Consider the following 18,607-nt stretch of genomic DNA (forward strand, 5'->3'; position numbering starts at 1 on the left):
CGCAGGCGGAGCCGGACGTGACGTAGCCGCGCTTCCTGTGGCGGCCCGCGCGCGCGGCGGCTACGGCGGCGGCGGAGGTGAGTCGGCGCTTGGCTGGTTCGTGCAGCTTCTGCCCCTGCCCCTCCCTCTGCCCCTGCCCCTCAGGCCGCATTCTCCGCCCGCCGGCACCGGCAGGATGCGGCCGCCTCTCCCGGGCCCCGGAACGGCCCTGCAGCTGGGCCAGTGGACCGGGAAGTTGGCGGTCCACTGTGACCCGCCTCCGCCGGCCGCACTGCGGGGGCTTCCCGAATCTGCCCCGCGGCCCTGCCTGTGTCCTGCGGGCTCTGCCTCTCCGGCTCCTCCACCGTCCACCACAGGTAACGGGGCGAGGAGGTCCCAGGCGGTGCTGCCACCCGAGCCCACAGCCGCGCAGGGGGACGAAAGTCGGAGGACAACCTTACCTAGTCGGCGGCGTGGAGCCTTCACTCTCCCGGCGCCGCTGTTTCTTCCTTTTTGGGCGCTGGGGCTTGAACCCACGAGCGCTTTACCACCTGCTCCATCCGCAACCCCTTTGATTTTGAGACAGGGCTTGAGCTTACGGTCCTCGTGCCTCAACCTCCTGAGTCTCTGGGATTGCAGGTGTGGGTCACCCCGCTTTGTGGAACGTTTCATCTTTGAGCATGGCTTCTGTGTACCTGTGTGCAGTGCCAAGGAAGAGAGGTCCTGTTCCATTACTGTGGTTACATGAGCGCCTCTTGATTGGAAAGTAAGGTGCTGGGGACTTGGGCGCCACTTCAGGCCTCCTCCTCTCACCTTCATTCTTGGAGACAGTTACCTTGGCCAGTGCTGGAGGTTCATTTAACAAGCTTTCCATTACCCTGAGGTTAGAGTTCCAGTTGATGCCCCCTACAAAATTAGCAAGCTGTGGGAGTGTGTGCTGGGTCTCCTGTTCTTGAAGTCTAACTCAACAGCTGTTTCTGTCTGAGCTGTTGGTGCAGTACTTTTTAACCTTTTGGGTCACAGAACCTTTAAAAATTTGTTGCAAGACCATTTCCTCACAAAATTCACAGACAAATGATTATGATTATCTTTAAGGGTTCTTTTGTTATTTGTGGATCCTAATTTAAGAACCCACACATAGGTGTTTTGAATTATTCATATGAAATTTATAGTTACTTTTTAATTCTTTTTAGTTGTAAATGGACAACTAAAAAGTTTTATTTATTTTTATGTGGTGCAGAGGATTGAACCCAGTGCCTCACACTATTGTGTATGCATTAGCCAAGGGGAGCAGCACGGCTACTTCCTGCTGGCCTAGGGCTAAGTGTGCACATAGTCTCCCAGGAGAGGAGAGCCCACAGGGCCATTCGCACAACCTGCCTGGTGCACTGCCTGAGTGGTAGAGTGTGCTAAAAGCCCAACTTGTGAAGGAGCAGCACTTTGGGTTGTCAGAAGGGTGTAGCACTGGTGAAAGCAGTGAGGCCAGCTAGCATGCCACAGCTCCCTGAGGAAAAGGAGGCAAGTAGAACTGACTGCACAGGTGGGAGGGGGCCTGGGCTGGGCCAGGTGATCTGTTTTGTCAAAGCATGAAGTTGGTCAAATTTGATCTTTTAATTTTTTCATAGAGATTAATTTTATGAATAATTCTATTCTTTCCTTTAGGAGAGTGTGTCTTGTGATGTTGATGCCTCAGAGCTGAAACCATGAGTGAATTTCGGATTCATCATGATGTCAATGAGCTGCTCAGCTTGTTGCGTGTCCACAGTGGAGATGGAGCTGAGGTCTACATCGATCTGCTGCAGAAGAACCGGACCCCATATGTCACAACCACCGTCTCTGCCCACAGTGCCAAGGTGAGCATTAGTCCTTGCTGCAGGGCCATGCACGTCAGGGTAGGTACTTGTTTCTGGCAGTTACAGCAGCTCCTGTGAGGGAAGCCACAGTACTTGTTGAGTGCTTCCCATGGGCCAAGGACATGCTCCACTCTGCCGTTCTCCTGGCTCCTGGTAGCAGCTGCTGTCACTTCACATTGTGTAGATGAGTCAGTGGAAGCCCAAGTGAGCTGGCTTTAACCCTGACGTAGGTACTACCCTGCTGTTTCCCAGGGAGGGGCTCACAGAAGCTCGGACATTCCTACAGGTAAAAAGCTACTGCTGTTAAACACATTGAAATTTTTCAAGGTGTTTCCTCGGTCACATTACACATGATTTAAAAAGATTTCCAGTGAAAGATGGTTTTAAATTTGGAATCTGTTTCTAAAACACATTGTGAAGTTTCACTTATTTGGATAATAGCCAGGACAGTTAGACAAGCTAATAGGGTAGGGTGAAGGGAGACACGCAAACTTCTGTAGTCATCGTCAGCACACACAAGTCACTGGGTGAAATGTGTCCTAGAGCCATACGTGGTAATAAATCCTATGGGGACTAGAGTTCAGGGTGTGAAATGAAAGTGTGAGCTACCAGGAAAAGGTAAGTGCTTATTATTTGCTCTTGTCTAAGAAGCAAAAAGTGAGAGAAACTGTAGAGGAATTGTGGATAGGTTTGATCAAAGGTTTAGGTCAATTTTCTTAGTTTTAGGTGTGTGATTATTTAGCCCATATAATTTAACTCTTTTTGGTCTTGTGCTTAATTTTCTTAAAAATTTTTCCAGGTGCTTAATTGCCATCAGATCACTCATGCTTGTGTTTTTAAGGTCAAAATTGCAGAATTTTCTCGTACTCCTGAAGATTTTCTAAAGAAATACGATGAGCTGAAGTCTAAAAATACAAGGAACCTTGACCCTCTGGTGTATTTGTTGTCAAAGTTCACAGAAGACAAAGAGGTAAATGACCTGTGCATCCTCTGCTCCACCTGACAGGGCCTGTCAGGCGCACCCTTGAGTGTCTGGAGGAGTCTTATGTACCATAGTCACTCATGGAACCCCTGTGCCAATGCAGGTTACACCTCTTGTATTCTTCTTTGCACCCTGTCCCTTCTCTTATTGACTTTTTCCTATCCCATGCCAGGAACACTTTGAGGGCATGTGGAGTGTGCTTGGTGAATCAGAATGAACAGTAACTCACAAGGGGCATAGACCTGAGAAACTGGCACAGCACCCTGCGGTGGTGGGCTTTTGCTTTTTACGGTGTGTCGTGCTGGGCTCCTGCCTAGTACATGTACCGTGCATCAAGGTGACAAAGCCAGTGAGTGGTGTGCTAGGTTGCTGTGTGGAGGGGTGTGCCAGGGGCTCATAGACCAGTAGTGCCAGGATAGGTTAGAGGAGGTGGTTGCTGCTGCCCAGGAACCACAGATGATGCGTAGAGAAGAACTTGTCCTTGGGGGGATAAGAAGGTATTGGCTCTTTAAAAAGGCTGTGAGATTCCTTCCTCTGACATTTGGGAGGTATGATAAGTGATACCATGTAGCATGATCCTCTGGAGAGCAGACTGTGGCTATTGGGCCATGGGAGTCCCCTGCCCTCCACAAGTCGTGTGTAGGTTAGGAAGGAAGGATGGGGTTTGCTCTGCCAGGCAAGGGGGCACATGCTGGCCCAGTGTGAATGCACAGTTTTGCATATTTTCAGACTCTGCAGTATTTGCAGCAGAATGCAAAAGAAAGAGCTGAGCTTGCAGCCACTGCTGCGGTCACCAGCACTACCACTTTCGGCGGCCCTGCAACGGCCTCCAAGATGTCCATGCAGGAGCTTGAAGAGCTGAGGAAGCAACTGGGCAGTGTGACCACAGGCTCCACACTACAGCAGGTACAAGTCCACCATGGCTGCTAGGTGCCACGGTAGCAACAGCAGTGGGTACCAGCTGGGCAGGCTTGTCTCTATTGTCTATTAAGAATGAATCCAACTTTAGAGAGGCTAAGACTGATCATGCCCTTCAGTCAGGAATTCTGGATCATAAGAGTGAAGAGTGGTGGTGAGATTCTAGTGGGGGCCACCTGCCACAGACTCATGGGACATGGGTCACACTCTGATTTCCCTCCTGAAGCCTATGGTGGTTCTGACTCTGCACCTCTCAGTCTTCATGTGTCTGCCTGCGGTGTCTCTGATGCTGTTGTGTTCGTAGGTCATCTGGATTTTCTTCTCCTGAGCTTGCTGCTCTTGGCTTGATTGTCCTGCTCTGGTCTGTACTTGTGAGTCTCAGTCTCAGGTGTGTTTTTGATAGCTGATGCAGACCCTTCTCTGTGGCTCCGGACCACTCTTTAGAGCCACGTTCTGCCATGTGTCATATAGCCTAGCACATGTGCTAAGGACAGAGCTGAGCTGTTGGCATGCCATGTCTGCCGATCGAGTGCGAAGCCTACGTTCTCGACCATACAGCCTTCACACTACTCTCCCCATGAGTACCTGTTGCTGGAACAAATTAAGTTGGTCCTTCTGCAGGCTGGCTGGCCAAATATGAGCTGGCCACCCTCTGGTGTCCAGTCCTCTGGGAGGGTTGACCTTGATACTGCCTCTAGATCTGTCCTGGGGCCTTCCCCAGCATGCCCTTTGCTGGTGCCTCTTTGTCCAGCAAGTCCTATTGAACTTAATCACTTCCAGGAAAAAGTGACTTGGGTTCTTCCCATGCAGAGGGTTCTGGTCTGAAACACAGGCTCCCCACGCTCCCATTGCTGGTGCTTCAGCCTCGGCCAAGGCCTGGGGAGAGGACTGGGTCTTTCCACCTCTTGCTCCCCAGCCTTTGCGTCATGAGTGGCAGGTGGAAGTATATCTCGTTTCCACATAATTAAGCTTTGTGTGTAAGTTTGTTCTTTCTCTGCCACAGATGGGTCATTTCCACAAATGTCTTGGTTCTCATTGCACTGATGTGTATCTTCTGTTTTTTTTTTAAATGTTTTTGTTAGTCTCTGGAACTTACAAGAAAGATGCTTCGAGACAAGCAAAACAAAAAAAATTCAGGCCAGCAGCTCCCCGTCTTCCCAGCTTGGGTGTATGAGAGACCAACTCTGGTTGGGGATTTCCTAACTGGCTCCAGCTTGAGCTCAGATGTGGCTTTACCCATAGGTATGTCATGTCTTCACCGTCTGACACCCGGGGATTTCACGATGAGTTGCTTGCACGGTGATGCTGGGCAGGGAAGGAGACCACAGGTGACATGCCTGTAACTCAGCATGCTGTTGTGGGCAGGCTGGCCATGCTCCACATTCTGTCCCTGCCCACAGCAGACACTGACTTGCTGGGATCTTCACCTGGCTCATCTTGTGCCCTCTCACTAGAGCTGTGGGGCAGGCTGCAGCTGGGTCCTCCCAAGTGTGTCTCCTGGTGTGTGGCACAGACTACAGGAGAGTGGTTTGTAATGACCTTGGGTTCTGCAATGGTGCTTGAGTTAGCACTGTTCTCTCCAAGGTCTTGAAAGTCGTGTGTCTGGTACATGGTGTGGTTGTTTCAGGACAGGCCGTTGGGGATCTGGGACTTGTGTACTGGCACACCACAGGTTGTATGCAGCAGTTCGTAAGTCCTTTTTCCGGACTGAGAAACAAGGCTGCAAATCAAGGATGTAGCATAGCTGTAGCATCCTGCTCATTGGCTCGCAGTTGGATCAAGAGAAAGTGCGGAGTGTCACACCGGGCTCCATGCGGAGTCAGTGGGAAATTGCTCTTGCCTGCACAGGATGGTGGGTGAAGTCCAGCACTTTTCTCCTGTCCCCAGGCAAATGTGATCCTGTTGCAAGTCAGTGACAAGGTATAGAAAATTATCTGCCTGCGTGTATCTTTTCAGTTGTAACTTAAGCTGATAACGCACAGCCGAAATTCAGCTGGAGTCCTATTGAGTGGCCTCAACACAGGGCAGGCAGACTCATGGGCAGAACCAGGAGCTGTCCACTGGAGAGTCAGGAAGTGCTTGCTGTGGCCTAGACTCTGGAGTGGCACAGTTCTTGCAAAATTATGAAGCAATTAAAAAATAAGATTCCAGACCCCACAAGAACCTAACTGGAATCCTGGGCAGCCCTGGAGAGGCAGAGAAGGCGGCGTGAGACCTGAAGTCTGCTGTCCGTGCTGGCAAGGAGCATGAGAGATGGTTTTAGAACCTATAGGGCATCTTATAAGAAAATGTATTTCCCCATTCTGGAAAGGGCTGCACAAAGGAGGGAGATATTATGTGACAGGGACACTACACACTGACCCTGGGTATGTTGGTGAGTGGCTTGAAGGAAGCCTGTGCAGCTGTGGGCAGGCCTTGGGGACCTGGGCCCCCATACTCTCAGGACACCCCACTTGTGGCTGTTCTGGAACCGACTGGCCTTGCCACATCATGTGTCACCACCCCCAGGTGCCCTGTGTACAGATCTTTCCAGTGCCTTGAATCTTGTCACTCCATGTCAAGGAGTTGGCGAGGCCTTGGGCCACCATCCTCTGCTGAGGGTCACTGGAGCAACAGAGAGAAGTGGGACTTGAGATTGTGGGTCTAACTTGTGTCTGGCATTGCTGGGGATGATCACAGATCACATTTGCACCCTGATTTTTGTATCTATCTTGTGGTCACGGGACACTGCCTTGCACAGCAGTGTGCAGGGCTAACAGAAATTTTGTCAAACCAAAGTTTGTCATTCAACATCTTCCTGAGCTGCCTCAGCTGCAGGCACCGGCAGGCATCTCGGGATGGCAGGAGATGCTGGTGGGTAGCCTCAGTAGGTGTCCTCTGACTATCCTTACAGGTCCCTTGGATGGTCATAGGGAAACCTCACTGTGCCTGCACCATCTTGTCCTGTGTTCGAAACAGCTAGTTTCTTGGAATTCAAGAAGATATTGTCTTAAAGGCCTTTCTTGTCTGTGCACAGCCTGGGCTTCTCAGTTGTGACTGTAGAGGCTGCTTACGTGGCTGCCCAGGGTCTCTGAGCTCCCCTTGCTAAGTGACAGGTAGCTAATACTGCATAGGATTTCATTTTCTTTTTCTTTTTCATACCAGGGATTGAACTCAGGAACATTTTACCACTGAGCCACATCCCCAGCCCTTTTTATTTTTTTTATTTTGAGACAGGGTCTTGCTAAGTTGCTTAGGGCCTTGCCAAGTTGCTGAGGCTGTCTTTAAAATTGTGATCCTCCTGCCTCAGCCTCCAAAGCTTCTGGGATTAAGGAGTATGCCACTGGGCTTGGTCTAGCATAGGTTTTCATTTGCTTGGCCTAAGGAGGGCCCTGCAGTGTCCAGGCATAGATCCTGCTACTGCCCGTGGTGCTACAGGGGAACCTGTCCAGGCTAGGGTAGTGGCTTGCTGATTGTGTCCATCATTGTGTGCGGGGTTACCAAGAAGGGGACAGGCAAGAGTGACTGGTCTTTGGGGAGGCTGGGCTCCCAGCATGTCTGTGTCCTGCAGGCACGCTGCCATTGGCCTCCCAGGAGTCAGCTGTGGTAGAGGACCTGCTCTACGTGCTGGTGGGTGTTGATGGCAGGTACATCACTGCCCAGCCCCTGGCTGGGAGACAGAACCGCACTTTCCTTGTGGACCCCAACCTGGACCTGTCCATCCGGGAGCTGGTGAACAGAATCCTCCCTGTGGCCGCCAGCTACTCCACTGTGACCAGGTGGGCTGGGCTTGAGAGTTTGCGACATGGGAAGGAGGTCAGGCCTGTTTGCTGCAGAAACACCTCCTCCCTGGCTTGCAGCTCTGCCTTGCTCCTGGCATGTTTCAAGGGTCTGAGAATCACCACCTGGCCTCCTCCCTCTTGGGACAGGTTCCTTTGGGGGTGAGGGCTTGAGTGTCATTTGCTTCCTGGATGAGGAGAGACTTAGAAGATCTGAAAATGTGAGTTTTGCCTTTTCAAAGATGCTTGATGCATTTTTCCTGTAGGTTCATTGAAGAAAAATCTTCCTTTGAATATGGGCAGGTGAACCATGCCCTGGCGGCTGCCATGAGAACCCTGGTAAAGGAGTACCTTATTCTGATCACTCAGCTGGAGCAGCTGCACAGGCAGGGCCTGTTGTCACTGCAGAAGCTCTGGTTCTACATCCAGCCAGCCATGCGCACTGTGGACATCTTGGCCTCCCTTGGTATGTTCCTGCCTGATGGAGGGCAGCAGGTGGCAGGCTCCTGATAGCACATGTGGAGGGAGCCCAGGCTGGGCAGGACACTCAGGGTTGACTTTCTGGAGTAGGGTCCTGAGGCAAAGCCTGTGGCTTGCCATGTTAGTGGTCTGCATGCGGAAGGCCCTGTAAGCTTTCCTTGATGAGCTTTAGTTAACAGCTACAGCTTTACCATCTGGGCATTCCCAGGGAGAAGCACTATCCAGCAAGGTTGGGGTGGACCAGGAGGCATTTCCTAGGCAGTGAGCCTCTCTCCTTCTGCAGCCACCTCGGTGGATAGAGGCGAGTGCATGGGCGGGTCTACACTGAGCCTTCTGCACGACAGGAGCTTCAACTATACGGGGGACAGCCAGGCGCAGGAGCTGTGCCTGTACCTGACCAAGGCGGCCAGTGCGCCCTACTTTGAGGTCCTGGAGAAGTGGATCTACAGGGGCATCATCCATGACCCTTACAGGTAGGGCTCCACAAAGCAGCCATGCCTGCCTGCATCTTCCTGTGCAATCTGCTGCCACAATCTGGCTGCTGGGATGTTGCTCTGCAGCTTTTTTCTGCTGAGTGAAGCCCTTGGGGTCACCTGGAGTCAGTCCACAGTCACCTTGATGTGGGGACGTCTCCTCAGCATGATGCCTCCAAATTCATAGGACAAAAATGGGCCAGTTCCTTAGGGGTTCTGTGGTGTTGAAATGTGCTTGTCAAAACTTTTTGAAGTATATTTGTGACATAGAATTGTGTTGTTTTTTTTGTTTTGTTTTTGATGCTCAAAACTGGGGCCTTCCATGTTGAGCACACCCTCTTTTACGCAGCTGCATCCCAGCCCCTTTTCTTTGCTATTGGTGTGGTGGGCCTATCAAGGAACTCAGCTTCTACCTCGCTGTGTGCAAGTGATGCTAGAGGCTCCGTGGAGGGTGTCTGGTTCCCCTTGGTGACACTGGGTGGCCTGTGCTAAGGGAAGGATAGATAGGTATCGGACCACCTGCCTCTGACCTAGGGTCATTGCTTGCTCCAAAGTGAGGTTGGAGGTTCATTTTAACTCACAGCTGAGAGGTAACTATGGCGAGTCACCTTGCCCTGGTAAGACCTCTCTGGAAGTGGCACTCCATGGTGGCCTGATCATCTGTCTGTGGCTTCCAGTGAGTTCATGGTGGAAGAGCATGAACTACGGAAGGAGAAGATTCAGGAAGACTACAACGACAAGTATTGGGACCAGCGATACACCGTGGTGCAGCAGCAGATCCCGTCCTTCTTGCAGAAGGTGGCCGGCAAGATCCTCAGCACAGGTGACTCCATGGTGTGGAGCTCTCAGCCCAGGGGCCCTTCCCAGGGAGGTTGTGGCCTCCTGCTGCAGCACATCCCCACTGGGATGGTTGCAGCCTTCTAGCTCCAGTGCCCATGGGGTGATTTTGCCCAGGGGGTCTTCTCGTGCACCAGGCTGCTGGCCTCTGGTGGGTCCTGAACACTCAGGCAGTGGCCTTATTTATTCCATGCCCTGATCAGGAAGCTGTCTCAATCCTTTACATCTTTGTTTTTTAACTTCTAAAATGTCACCACTATGGGAAAAACCATTGAGGATACACACGACCTTCATTTTAGTCGGTCCGAATGAGGTTAGGATCCAATTTAGGTGCTAGTGGCCCCCAGGACTGTGGTGTGTGGGTTCTGAAAGCTGAACTGGCACAGAAAGGGCCCAGTAGGTGATTTAGCACCCTGGTTCTCCTCAGGCCCATGTGAAGTTACTTCCACTCTCTTGATTGGAAAACCCCACGTGTGAAAAGCCTCTGCAGGCCAGGCGGGCTTTTGGCCCTGTCCACCGGTGTTGGTTGTCTTTCCAGCTAGAGTGGAATATGAACAGAAGTGTGCACTGTGCCCAGCCCACTGCCCCATGCTTGTTTGGCTTATGAGGCTCTGGGCGGAGGTCGGTGTGGCAACTCCTCAACTTTACCTAACTCTTTTCAGGAAAGTACCTCAATGTGGTCAGAGAGTGTGGTCATGACGTCACCTGCCCCGTGGCCAAAGAGATCATCTACACGCTCAAAGAGCGAGCATATGTGGAGCAGATTGAGAAGGCATTCAACTATGCCAGCAAAGTGCTGCTGGACTTCCTGATGGAGGAGAAAGAGCTGGTGGCCCACCTGAGGTTGTGCTTTGCTCACTCTTAGCGCAGCAAGTAGGGTGCTCAGGGCCTGGGACTGAGGGTAGCATGTTCCTCCTAATAGTTGTCTTTATCCTTGTAAGAGCGATCTGGCCGCCTGGGACCTGGCACCTGTGTCACCTGCTCTGTGGGCTGAGGTGGCCCTGTCTAGTATAGGTCTCTTGAGTCCCAGGGTACTGTGCCCACAGAACTGTCTTGCCTGGTCCCACTGTGAGATGGCTGTGCTCCAGGGTGGCGGCCCTGAGCTGCATGCTCAGCACCTCCTCACCTCCTCCCTGGCACAGGTCCATCAAGCGCTACTTCCTGATGGACCAGGGCGACTTCTTTGTGCACTTCATGGACCTCACTGAGGAGGAGCTCAGAAAGCCGGTAGAGGACATCACGCCCACACGCCTGGAGGCGCTGCTGGAGCTGGCCCTGCGCATGAGCACTGCCAACACTGATCCCTTCAAGGACGACCTGAAGGTGGGTATGTGGGGCTCCCAGCATAGCAGCCTGCTCCTGAGGTGCCTGAAGCGGGGTGGAGCCCTGCCGGGTGGGGCCCCGCCCAGCATCTTCCAAGTCGGCCAGGGTTGTCACATGCCTGGGTGGCTCTCTGGTTTGCCAGCCCTCACTGCATGTCCAGGGATGCCTGTCAGTTGTTTCCTGCAGTGTGCTGGTTTAGTTCAGCATCAGGTAGTGTTGGCCTGCCAGGGTCGTGTGCGCCTCCTCGTGGTCTTGGGAGAGTTTGGGGGTGTGCTCTGAGGTTGGATGGGGTTTCCTTTCAGACCCTCCAGACCCCATCAAGCCACCGTGCTGCTCCTGCCCATCTCTGCTGGGAAGTTGTGTGCTGGTGTGCAGTGCAGGGGACTCTGCCCCATTTCAGAGTTTAGTGACGAGTCCTCTCGTCTTTCTCAGTGTAGCTAAAAGTTTGTCAGTTTCACGGCTGTTTCAGGAGAACCTAGGCTTGTTAGTCTCCTCTGCTGTGCTCCGCTGTTTGCTGTCATCTTGCCTTTCTTTCTGCTGCTCGGGGTTTACTTCACTCTCCTCCTGGTATCCAGGGCCCTGGGGTGAGGGCGCTGGTGTAGCCCTCTCCCTTCCTGGTGTCCCGGGCCATGGGGTCAGGGTCTGGTTTGAGGCACTCCTTTGTGAATGTTGTGAGAGCACTTTTTTACTGCCTCCTGTGAGTTCTGTGTATTGTGTGTCCATTCCTCTTAAGGTAGTTGTTAACGTCTCTTGAGATTTCTTCTTTGACCCATTGATTTGGTATGTTAAATTTCCACATATTGTAAACTTTCCTTTTTTCCCCGTTACTTATATTTAGTTTTGGTCCATTGTACTTGGAGAATATACTTTGATCCCAGTTTTGTAAAAAATGTGACTTATCTGGGGAATGTTGGTATGTAGCTCAGTGGTACTCCACTTACCTGGCAGATGTGAAGCTTTGTGTTTAATTCCTAGCACCACAAAAAAACAAAAAAGACTTGCTCAGGCCTCACAGATACCTGGAGAAGGTCCACATGCCTTCTGGAGCAGTGTGCTGCTGCTGCTCTGTAGGTGTCAGGCTGCCCGCTGTTCACATGGGTCCTCTCCCGTCTTACCCTCCCACCTGGGTACTGGGTCTCCACTACTGTGATTGAACTTCATTTTCCCTCTAATTCTGCCCTTTCTTGCTTTATGTGTTTTGGCTCTTCTTAACTTAGGAGTGATTTCATGGGATAAATTCTAAGTAGTGACTCACTGGGTGTGCGCCTGTGCCCTGTGCACCTAGGCTGACCCCTTTGGGACTGAGTCTCAGTCCTTGTCTGAGGAGTTGAGGCTGCCCATCCGGTATCCCCATCTGCGCTGCTGATGGGCAGGAGGGGCACTTGTGTGTTAGATCTGGTGGGCAACTAATCTTTTCATAGGTTGTGTTTCTTCTTCCTTTATTCTTTGCCCCCACTTATTCTTTTCCTTTGTTTTTTCTTGTGTCATTTTCATGATTTGTGGGAACTCTTGTCACACTGTTCTGCATGCAGTTGGCACTTAAGAAACGTTTGAATGAATCGATGTTGTGGACAGTACTATTTGTTTGTAGTTACTATTCTTAAAATCTTATGGAGTTTTTGCAGTGCTGGGGACTGAGCACTGGGCCTTGTGCCTGCCTGTGAGGCAAGTGCACTACCACTGAGCCCCACAGCCTGTGATTACGGTCCTGTCTCTTATCACATAAGTTGTGGAAGAAAGGTGTCAACCTTCAGGAACTGTTTATCCAGCCTTCCCTGTGGTTTCTCCTTTATGCCAGCAGCAGGAGGCATATAGAAAGTCATCTGCTTTTTTCTTTTTTTCCTGTCTTATTGGGAGGTATAGTTTTTGTTTTTCTCTGCAGTGCTGGGGTTGGAACCAGGGCCACCTCACACCACTGAGCTGCATCCCTAGTGAGTTTTGGATTAGGATTTATGGGTAGTTGTGTGGCCTTTCAAGCCGGCCTCTAATATCAAGGGTCAAGATTTAGGAACCTAATTTGCTTCTCCAGGTCCTGATAGGCAGGACTGAGTGAAGGCCTGGAATGACTCTGGTCTTTTCTTCTGAAAACTGGATGCTTTGTTTACTGCTTTTGCCCCCAGATTGACCTGATGCCTCATGACCTCATCACTCAGCTCTTGCGGGTTCTGGCCATCGAGACCAAGCAGGAAAAGGCAATGACCCATGCTGATCCCACTGAGCTCACACTGAGTGGCCTGGAGGCCTTCTCCTTTGACTATATCGTCAAGTGGCCCCTGTCACTGATCATCAACAGGTGAGGACCTGGCTGTCCATTCAGGCTGCAGGAAGCAAGAGCCTCCTCATGGGCCTCCTCACCTCTGGTGATGCCTGTCTGGGCACAGGCCTCCTGCTGACCCCTACCTGGGCATCCTTCTTGCAGAAAGGCACTGACTCGCTACCAGATGCTCTTTAGGCACATGTTCTACTGTAAGCACGTGGAGCGGCAGCTGTGCAGTGTTTGGATCAGCAACAAGACGGCCAAGCAGTGCGCCCTGCATTCTGCAAAGTGGTGCGTCCATCAGAGTCCTTCCTGTTCCCTCCAGGAGAGGTGGCTTTGCTTTTAGACCTTCACAGCCCCAGCCTTCTTCTCAGTCCTTTGATGGCATGGTACCTGCCCACCTGGGTCTCTCTGCAGGACCCAAGCCCCTCCTGAGGGTGGGAGCCTTTGTCACCTCTCCTGAGTGCACACAGCAGCAGTGTGTGGGAATTGCTTCACTCACAGGCCTTCTGTGCCCTGTTCTGTGGCAACAAGTCCTGTGTGGAGAAACGGTTGATGTAATATTTAAGAATTTGCCTCAATAAGGCACAAAATATGGAGTCTGTTTAGTAGTTGTTCCCATGTTGGTCGCCTGCCAGCCCTGGTGCCATAGATAACCACAGAGGCTGTTCTCTGTGTCCACGGTGGGCTGCTTGGCACATCCCTGCAAAGTCTGCTAGACGTGTCGCTTACCTGATAGCCTGATGCAGCCAGAGGTAGGAGCAGTGTCCCTACTCGCAGCACTGAGGTGTCTGAGCTGTCAGCAGCACGCAGGAGCTGTGGCCATGAGAGTCCACTCTGCTGGTGGGCAGCATGTGGGACACAGTAGAGACCCAGCTCTGCTGGCTCCCCTGCAACCAACCCTTGTTCCCTCAGGTTCGCAGGAGCCTTCACTCTGCGGCAGCGGATGCTCAACTTTGTTCAGAACATCCAGTACTACATGATGTTTGAAGTGATGGAGCCAACCTGGCACATCCTTGAGAAAAACCTCAAGTCCGTGAGTTTCAGCTCCTGGATCCTGGTGCTGGAAAGGCTCTCCTAGCCCAGGGTGTTGCACAGCAGCATCTTGGGAGCCACATGCTGGGGCTGCTGTGAGCATGTCCTGTTGGAGGGAGGAAGCGGAGAGCAGGCAGCAGCATGTCTCCAACACAATGACGCGAGGGAGATAGGAGGGGGCTGTGGGACAGGTACTTCCCTATAGATCACAGGCCAGTGTTGTATTTAGCAGTGTTTCTGAGGGTCAGGCTGGGTGCTACTGTGGCAGTGCTGAGCCTCAGCCCTTCACAGGCCTCCAACATCGACGATGTCCTTGGCCACCACACGAGCTTCTTGGACACCTGCCTGAAGGACTGCATGCTGACTAATCCTGAGCTGCTGAAGGTCTTTTCCAAGCTCATGTCTGTGTGCGTCATGTTCACCAACTGCATGCAGGTGAGGCGGGGTGGATGGTTTGGGCCATTGTGGCATGCAGCCCTGCCCGTGCCATCTCCAGTGCTGGCAGAGCCCCTGGGTCTTCCCGACCAGTACACTGCTTCCTGAACATGGGCTTCCTTGGGGTCCTGCCCTGGTCCTTTTTGAATCCCTTTGTGTTTTTTATTAAACCTTGAATTTTTTGATGTGCCTAAGTTTTATTGAGGAACTTGTCGTAAGTACTTACCCCAAAACAGTACAGAAAACAAGTGTCAGTGGGCAGAAGGGACAGCCTGGGGGCTGAAGACTGGGGAGCATGAGCGTGCTCTGCAGACAGCACGTGGGGAGGGGTCAAGATCTGGGAGGTGGGAGACATACATGGTGGCAGGTTACAGGAGAATACATGTGGAGCCTATTCCTTAGATACTTAGGAGCCATATTGAGTTCCAGAGTAGGGAAACTCATGTACAGGTTCTGTTTTCAGAAAATCAGCTGCTGATCCCCAGGAGGTTGTGGCTTAGCTGATGCCCTCTTACCTGCACCCTTCCTTCCTACAGGCACCCGAGTGTCCGTACCTTCAGAATGGGCACAGCCCTCAGCTCCTGCAGAAACATTGGAGCTAACAAGCATTTTCTCTTGACTCTGCTCTAGAAATTTACACAGAGCATGAAACTGGATAGTGAGCTGGGCCGGCGGGCACTGGAACAGGGCACCATGCTGGGGCCACCCACAGAGTCTGAGCAGGCTGAGGAGCACCCCCGGAAGGAGACTGCCAGAAAAGTGCGTAGCCTGAGGGCTTTTCCAGACTCAAGGAGTCACCTACCCATTCTTGTGGTTGTCACCCCTGTGATGAGAAGACTCAGATGAGTTCCACAGGGCCATAGGAGTTCCCATCCAGCCTTCTGGGCTCAAGGGTGTGGCCACAGTCACCTGTAGAACAACTGCATGGATGTGATGAGGGCCTGACACTGGTGGGAACGGTAGGTGGCCTGTCAGGTACCCAAGAGCCATGAGATGCCAACAAGCCAGGTGTCCTTTGAGGCGAGAGGTGGGAGCAGGGCACTCACACTGCAGCTGGCAGAGAGGAGACAGAGGGCAGCATGTGGGGCCTGAGGCCAGGGAGGGTGGGAGACAGTTTGTCTTGTTTCTTGAGAAGTGACCAGGAGAAAGTGGCTGAGCTTGGAAGTCTAGAGTGAAAATGTAGGTTGTGCCACCTTTGGGTCTTAATTGTGTGAGGCCTACAAAAGCCCCAGCCCGCCGGGTGTTTGTTGTCTTACTGTGTGCCACGGCCTCAGGAATTTTTTGACATCCTAATTTTCTGTATTTCGTTGTGTGAAAATGTTCCAGTACTCTTTTTTTTTTTTTTTTTTTTTTAATTTAAAAAGGAGCAGGGAAGGAGAAAGAAGCAAATGCCCATGGGCTCAGTGCAGAGGCTGACTGCCCATTGGGCCTCAGGCACTCACTACCCTGGGCTATGTTTCTAGTGCCTGGCTGAGCATGTGGATGCCCCTCATCTGGTCTCTGGCTTTGAGGCCACCATCAACAGCTTTGATAAGAACTTCTCCGCCCACCTACTAGACCTGCTGGCCCGTCTGAGTGTCTACAGCACTAGCGACTGTGAGCATGGCATGGCCAGTGTCATTTCCAGGTCTGTTGCCACCTGCCAATGCCCCTTCCCCTGGACCCTCGCTCCCCCTCCCTTGGCAGGATGGTGGAAGAAAAGGATCTAGCTAGGGCTCCTTGAGCTGGAGGAAGTGGGAGGCCGTGAGAAAGGGTTCGCAGCTTTTGCCAGGAGAGGGTGATGTCCCACATGCCCTTGGGAATGTGCCCGCGTGGACAGTGGGACCACCTGGTGCACTGTGCCATTCAGCCATGTCCCAGTTCCTGAGTGGGGGCTTCTGAGGTGGCCCAGCACTGAGACTTGCTGCCAAGTTCCCGTCCCTGGGGTCCCCTCAGGCTCCTGTGGCCAGGTGATGTGTCAGAGGCCAGGAGAGGAGTCTATGTGCTCCAGTGGCCATACCCTCCAGGAGAAGGCTGCCGAGATGCCCGTCAGCACTGCTGTCTGCCTTTTGGTTCCTGTGCGTTTCAAGATCCGTTCTCAGTTTTGCATAAAGAGCTGAGGCCTGTGCTGGGGGGCTTGCACAGGCAGGTAGAGCACACGCCCCCTTGTCTTCAGCCAGGAGAGGGCCTTGAGTTGTGTCTAATTTGACCCCTACCTGTGTGGAGAAATGGTGCCACCAGCACTGCGTCCTTGCAGGTCCCTACAGCCATGCATCTCAGTGGGGCTTTGCCCACCTCTCCATGAACCCTGGCTCTCTTTCCCTCCTCACAGGCTGGACTTCAACGGCTTCTACACAGAGCGCCTAGAGCGCCTATCTGCAGAGAGGAGCCAGAAGGCAGCCCCTCAAGTGCCCGTCCTGCGGGGACCCCCAGCACAAACACCCAGGGTGGCGGTCGCCGCACAGTGAGCCCCTGGCTGCAGCTCAGAGGAAGGGCTGGGCCAGGTGTGCCATAGTGAAGATGGGCTTGGGTCTGAGCACCTCCTTCCTGGAGCACGTGTTGTCCTACTTAGACACGTGTGTGCTGTGTGTCATTGCTGTAGAGTGCTGTCTGTATTGCTGTCTAGCTCAGGGCTCCTCGTTCTCCAGGCGCTGGGTGTCTTGATGTGCAAGCTGCCCAGAGCAGGGTGAGGTCTCCTGGACTTACCTGATTTATCTTTTAAAAATCAGGCTTCACCTTTTTTGGTGTTTTTTGTCTCAAATAAAGACAAAGTAAAAACAAGGCATTTGATTATAAGATGTGGTATAGGTGCCTGGCGTGGTGGTGCACGCATGTAATCCCAGCAGTTCGGGAGGTTGAGGCAGGAGGATTGCAAGATCAAAGCCAGCCTCAGCAATGGTAAGATGCTAAGCAACTCAGTAAGACCCTGTCTCTAAATAAAATACAAAATAGGGCTGGGGAAGTGGCTCAGTGGTTGAGTGCCCTTGAGTTCAATCCCTGCTATCCAAAAAAAAAAACCATGGTGTAGGGGATGAGAGGTGCCTGGGGACTAGGGCTGCAGGTCCTCAGCACTGCTTGCTTCAGACACTAGGGTGCAGCAGTGGACCTTGCTGTGAAGCCACGCCTCTGGTGCCCAGGCAGCTGCCTCCTCCCTGAGGTGCACCTCCTGAGGAGTGGTGCTGAGACCCTTCTCCTGTCCCCTGAGGGCTGGGTTCCCTCTGTTCATCAGATGCTGGCCTTGCTCACTAAATGACTGACGTTCTGCAGTGGGCAGCCCAGCTGTGGCACTGCTTGGCCAGGGTAGCGTGCTCTGGTCATGCCCAGGTCAAGCTCCCCTTCTGCTGAATTTCATGTATATCATTTTAAAAATCCAGTTCTACACATCTGCCTGGTGGGCAGTGAGGAAGGGCCCAGGAGGAGTGGTAACCAGAGGCCTGTTTCTGGAGGCTTGGAGCCTCACAAAGGAGGTTTCCTGAGACAGGTTCCAGGGTGGCAGCTGTGGTGGCTGCCTTGCAGAGGGGCATCTGCAGAGCCAGGGCTGCTTGGCTTCAGCCATCAACTGCTGCTTCCCATCTGCAGCATATGGAGGCACAACTAAGAACACAACGTCCACATGCCACCCCTTTGCCACAGAGAAGTGCCAGGCGTGAGCAGAGGGACTTGTTGGCCTGTGTCCTGGCCCTTCCTGCTATTCCTCCAGGGTTTGCAGGGGGAGGGGGAAGCTCAGGGCTGTGGACTCTGGGCTCCCAGATCCTCCTGCTAGATCGAGTTGAACTGGAATTGGGTCTGTCCTGTGGGATGAGGTTCTGTGGGTGTTGTTGGGCTGCCCTAGTTGGCCCCGATTGTTGAGTGTTCATTACTGTTGCCATCTGCAGTGCTGCTTGGTTAGCTGAGGCTGCCCTGGCAGTGGTGTCTTGTCTCTGCTCTAATGTGACTGGAGATTCGACACCTTGAACTTTTGGTGTCACGTGACTTGCCGTCAAGGAACATGGGGAAGAAGTGAAACTGGGTGTGGGTTTTTTTTTTTTTTTTTTTTTTTAAATGTGGAACACAGTACCTCATGCCTGCTAGGCACGCATTCTAGCATTGAGCCCCATTCCCAGCTTTGGGATGGGCGTGCATAAGTCATTTGTGAGCTCAGGCGGAAGCCAGCCTTACCCAGCAGTCCCTCCCCTGCTCACAGTGGCCTGTGGACTCCTCTAGCACTGGCATCTGGGACTGATGCAGACAGCAGATGGCTTCCATCTGTGCTACCACTGCCTAGCTTCTGACTCTGCCATCATGCTGGGGCAAGGAGG

At 52.5% G+C, this 18,607-nt stretch overlaps 1 protein-coding gene across 3 annotated transcripts; it reads left to right on the forward strand.

Moving 5' to 3' along the window:
- Positions 1 to 20: 20 nt before the first annotated feature.
- On the forward strand, positions 21 to 17,090 carry Tubgcp2 (tubulin gamma complex component 2). 3 transcript variants are annotated; one of them, XM_027925073.2, is made up of 18 exons: positions 21 to 77; positions 1,642 to 1,832; positions 2,674 to 2,802; positions 3,544 to 3,720; positions 4,815 to 4,974; positions 7,283 to 7,490; positions 7,757 to 7,956; positions 8,254 to 8,443; positions 9,121 to 9,266; positions 9,943 to 10,123; positions 10,423 to 10,603; positions 12,724 to 12,896; positions 13,023 to 13,151; positions 13,776 to 13,896; positions 14,187 to 14,330; positions 14,961 to 15,089; positions 15,794 to 15,957; positions 16,642 to 17,090. In XM_027925073.2, exons 2-18 carry the CDS (start codon positions 1,683 to 1,685, stop codon positions 16,775 to 16,777), a joined length of 2,718 nt encoding a protein of 905 aa, XP_027780874.1. In that variant the 5' UTR covers positions 21 to 77; positions 1,642 to 1,682; the 3' UTR covers positions 16,778 to 17,090. The 3 variants fall into 3 exon arrangements, with proteins under 3 accessions (XP_027780874.1, XP_027780878.1, XP_027780875.1); XM_027925074.2 differs by lacking the exon at positions 21 to 77 and adding an exon at positions 139 to 356; XM_027925077.2 differs by lacking the exon at positions 16,642 to 17,090 and having other exon boundaries at positions 15,695 to 15,887.
- The last annotated feature ends 1,517 nt before the right edge of the window (positions 17,091 to 18,607 follow it).

This window comes from Marmota flaviventris, chromosome 4 (genome assembly GCF_047511675.1).
Source record: "Marmota flaviventris isolate mMarFla1 chromosome 4, mMarFla1.hap1, whole genome shotgun sequence".
NCBI lineage: Eukaryota > Metazoa > Chordata > Mammalia > Rodentia > Sciuridae > Marmota > Marmota flaviventris.

What these genes read in the sequence shown, in the direction of transcription:
- Tubgcp2 (XM_027925073.2), top strand. Translation starts at nt 1,683, where the DNA reads ATGAGTGAATTTCGGATTCATCATGATGTCAATGAGCTGCTCAGCTTG. An exon ending in GCCCTGCATTCTGCAAAGTG is followed by an intron (nt 13,152 to 13,775) that starts GTGCGTCCATCA and finishes TTGTTCCCTCAG; the next exon opens with GTTCGCAGGAGCCTTCACTC. An exon ending in GGAAGGAGACTGCCAGAAAA is followed by an intron (nt 15,090 to 15,793) that starts GTGCGTAGCCTG and finishes CTATGTTTCTAG; the next exon opens with TGCCTGGCTGAGCATGTGGA.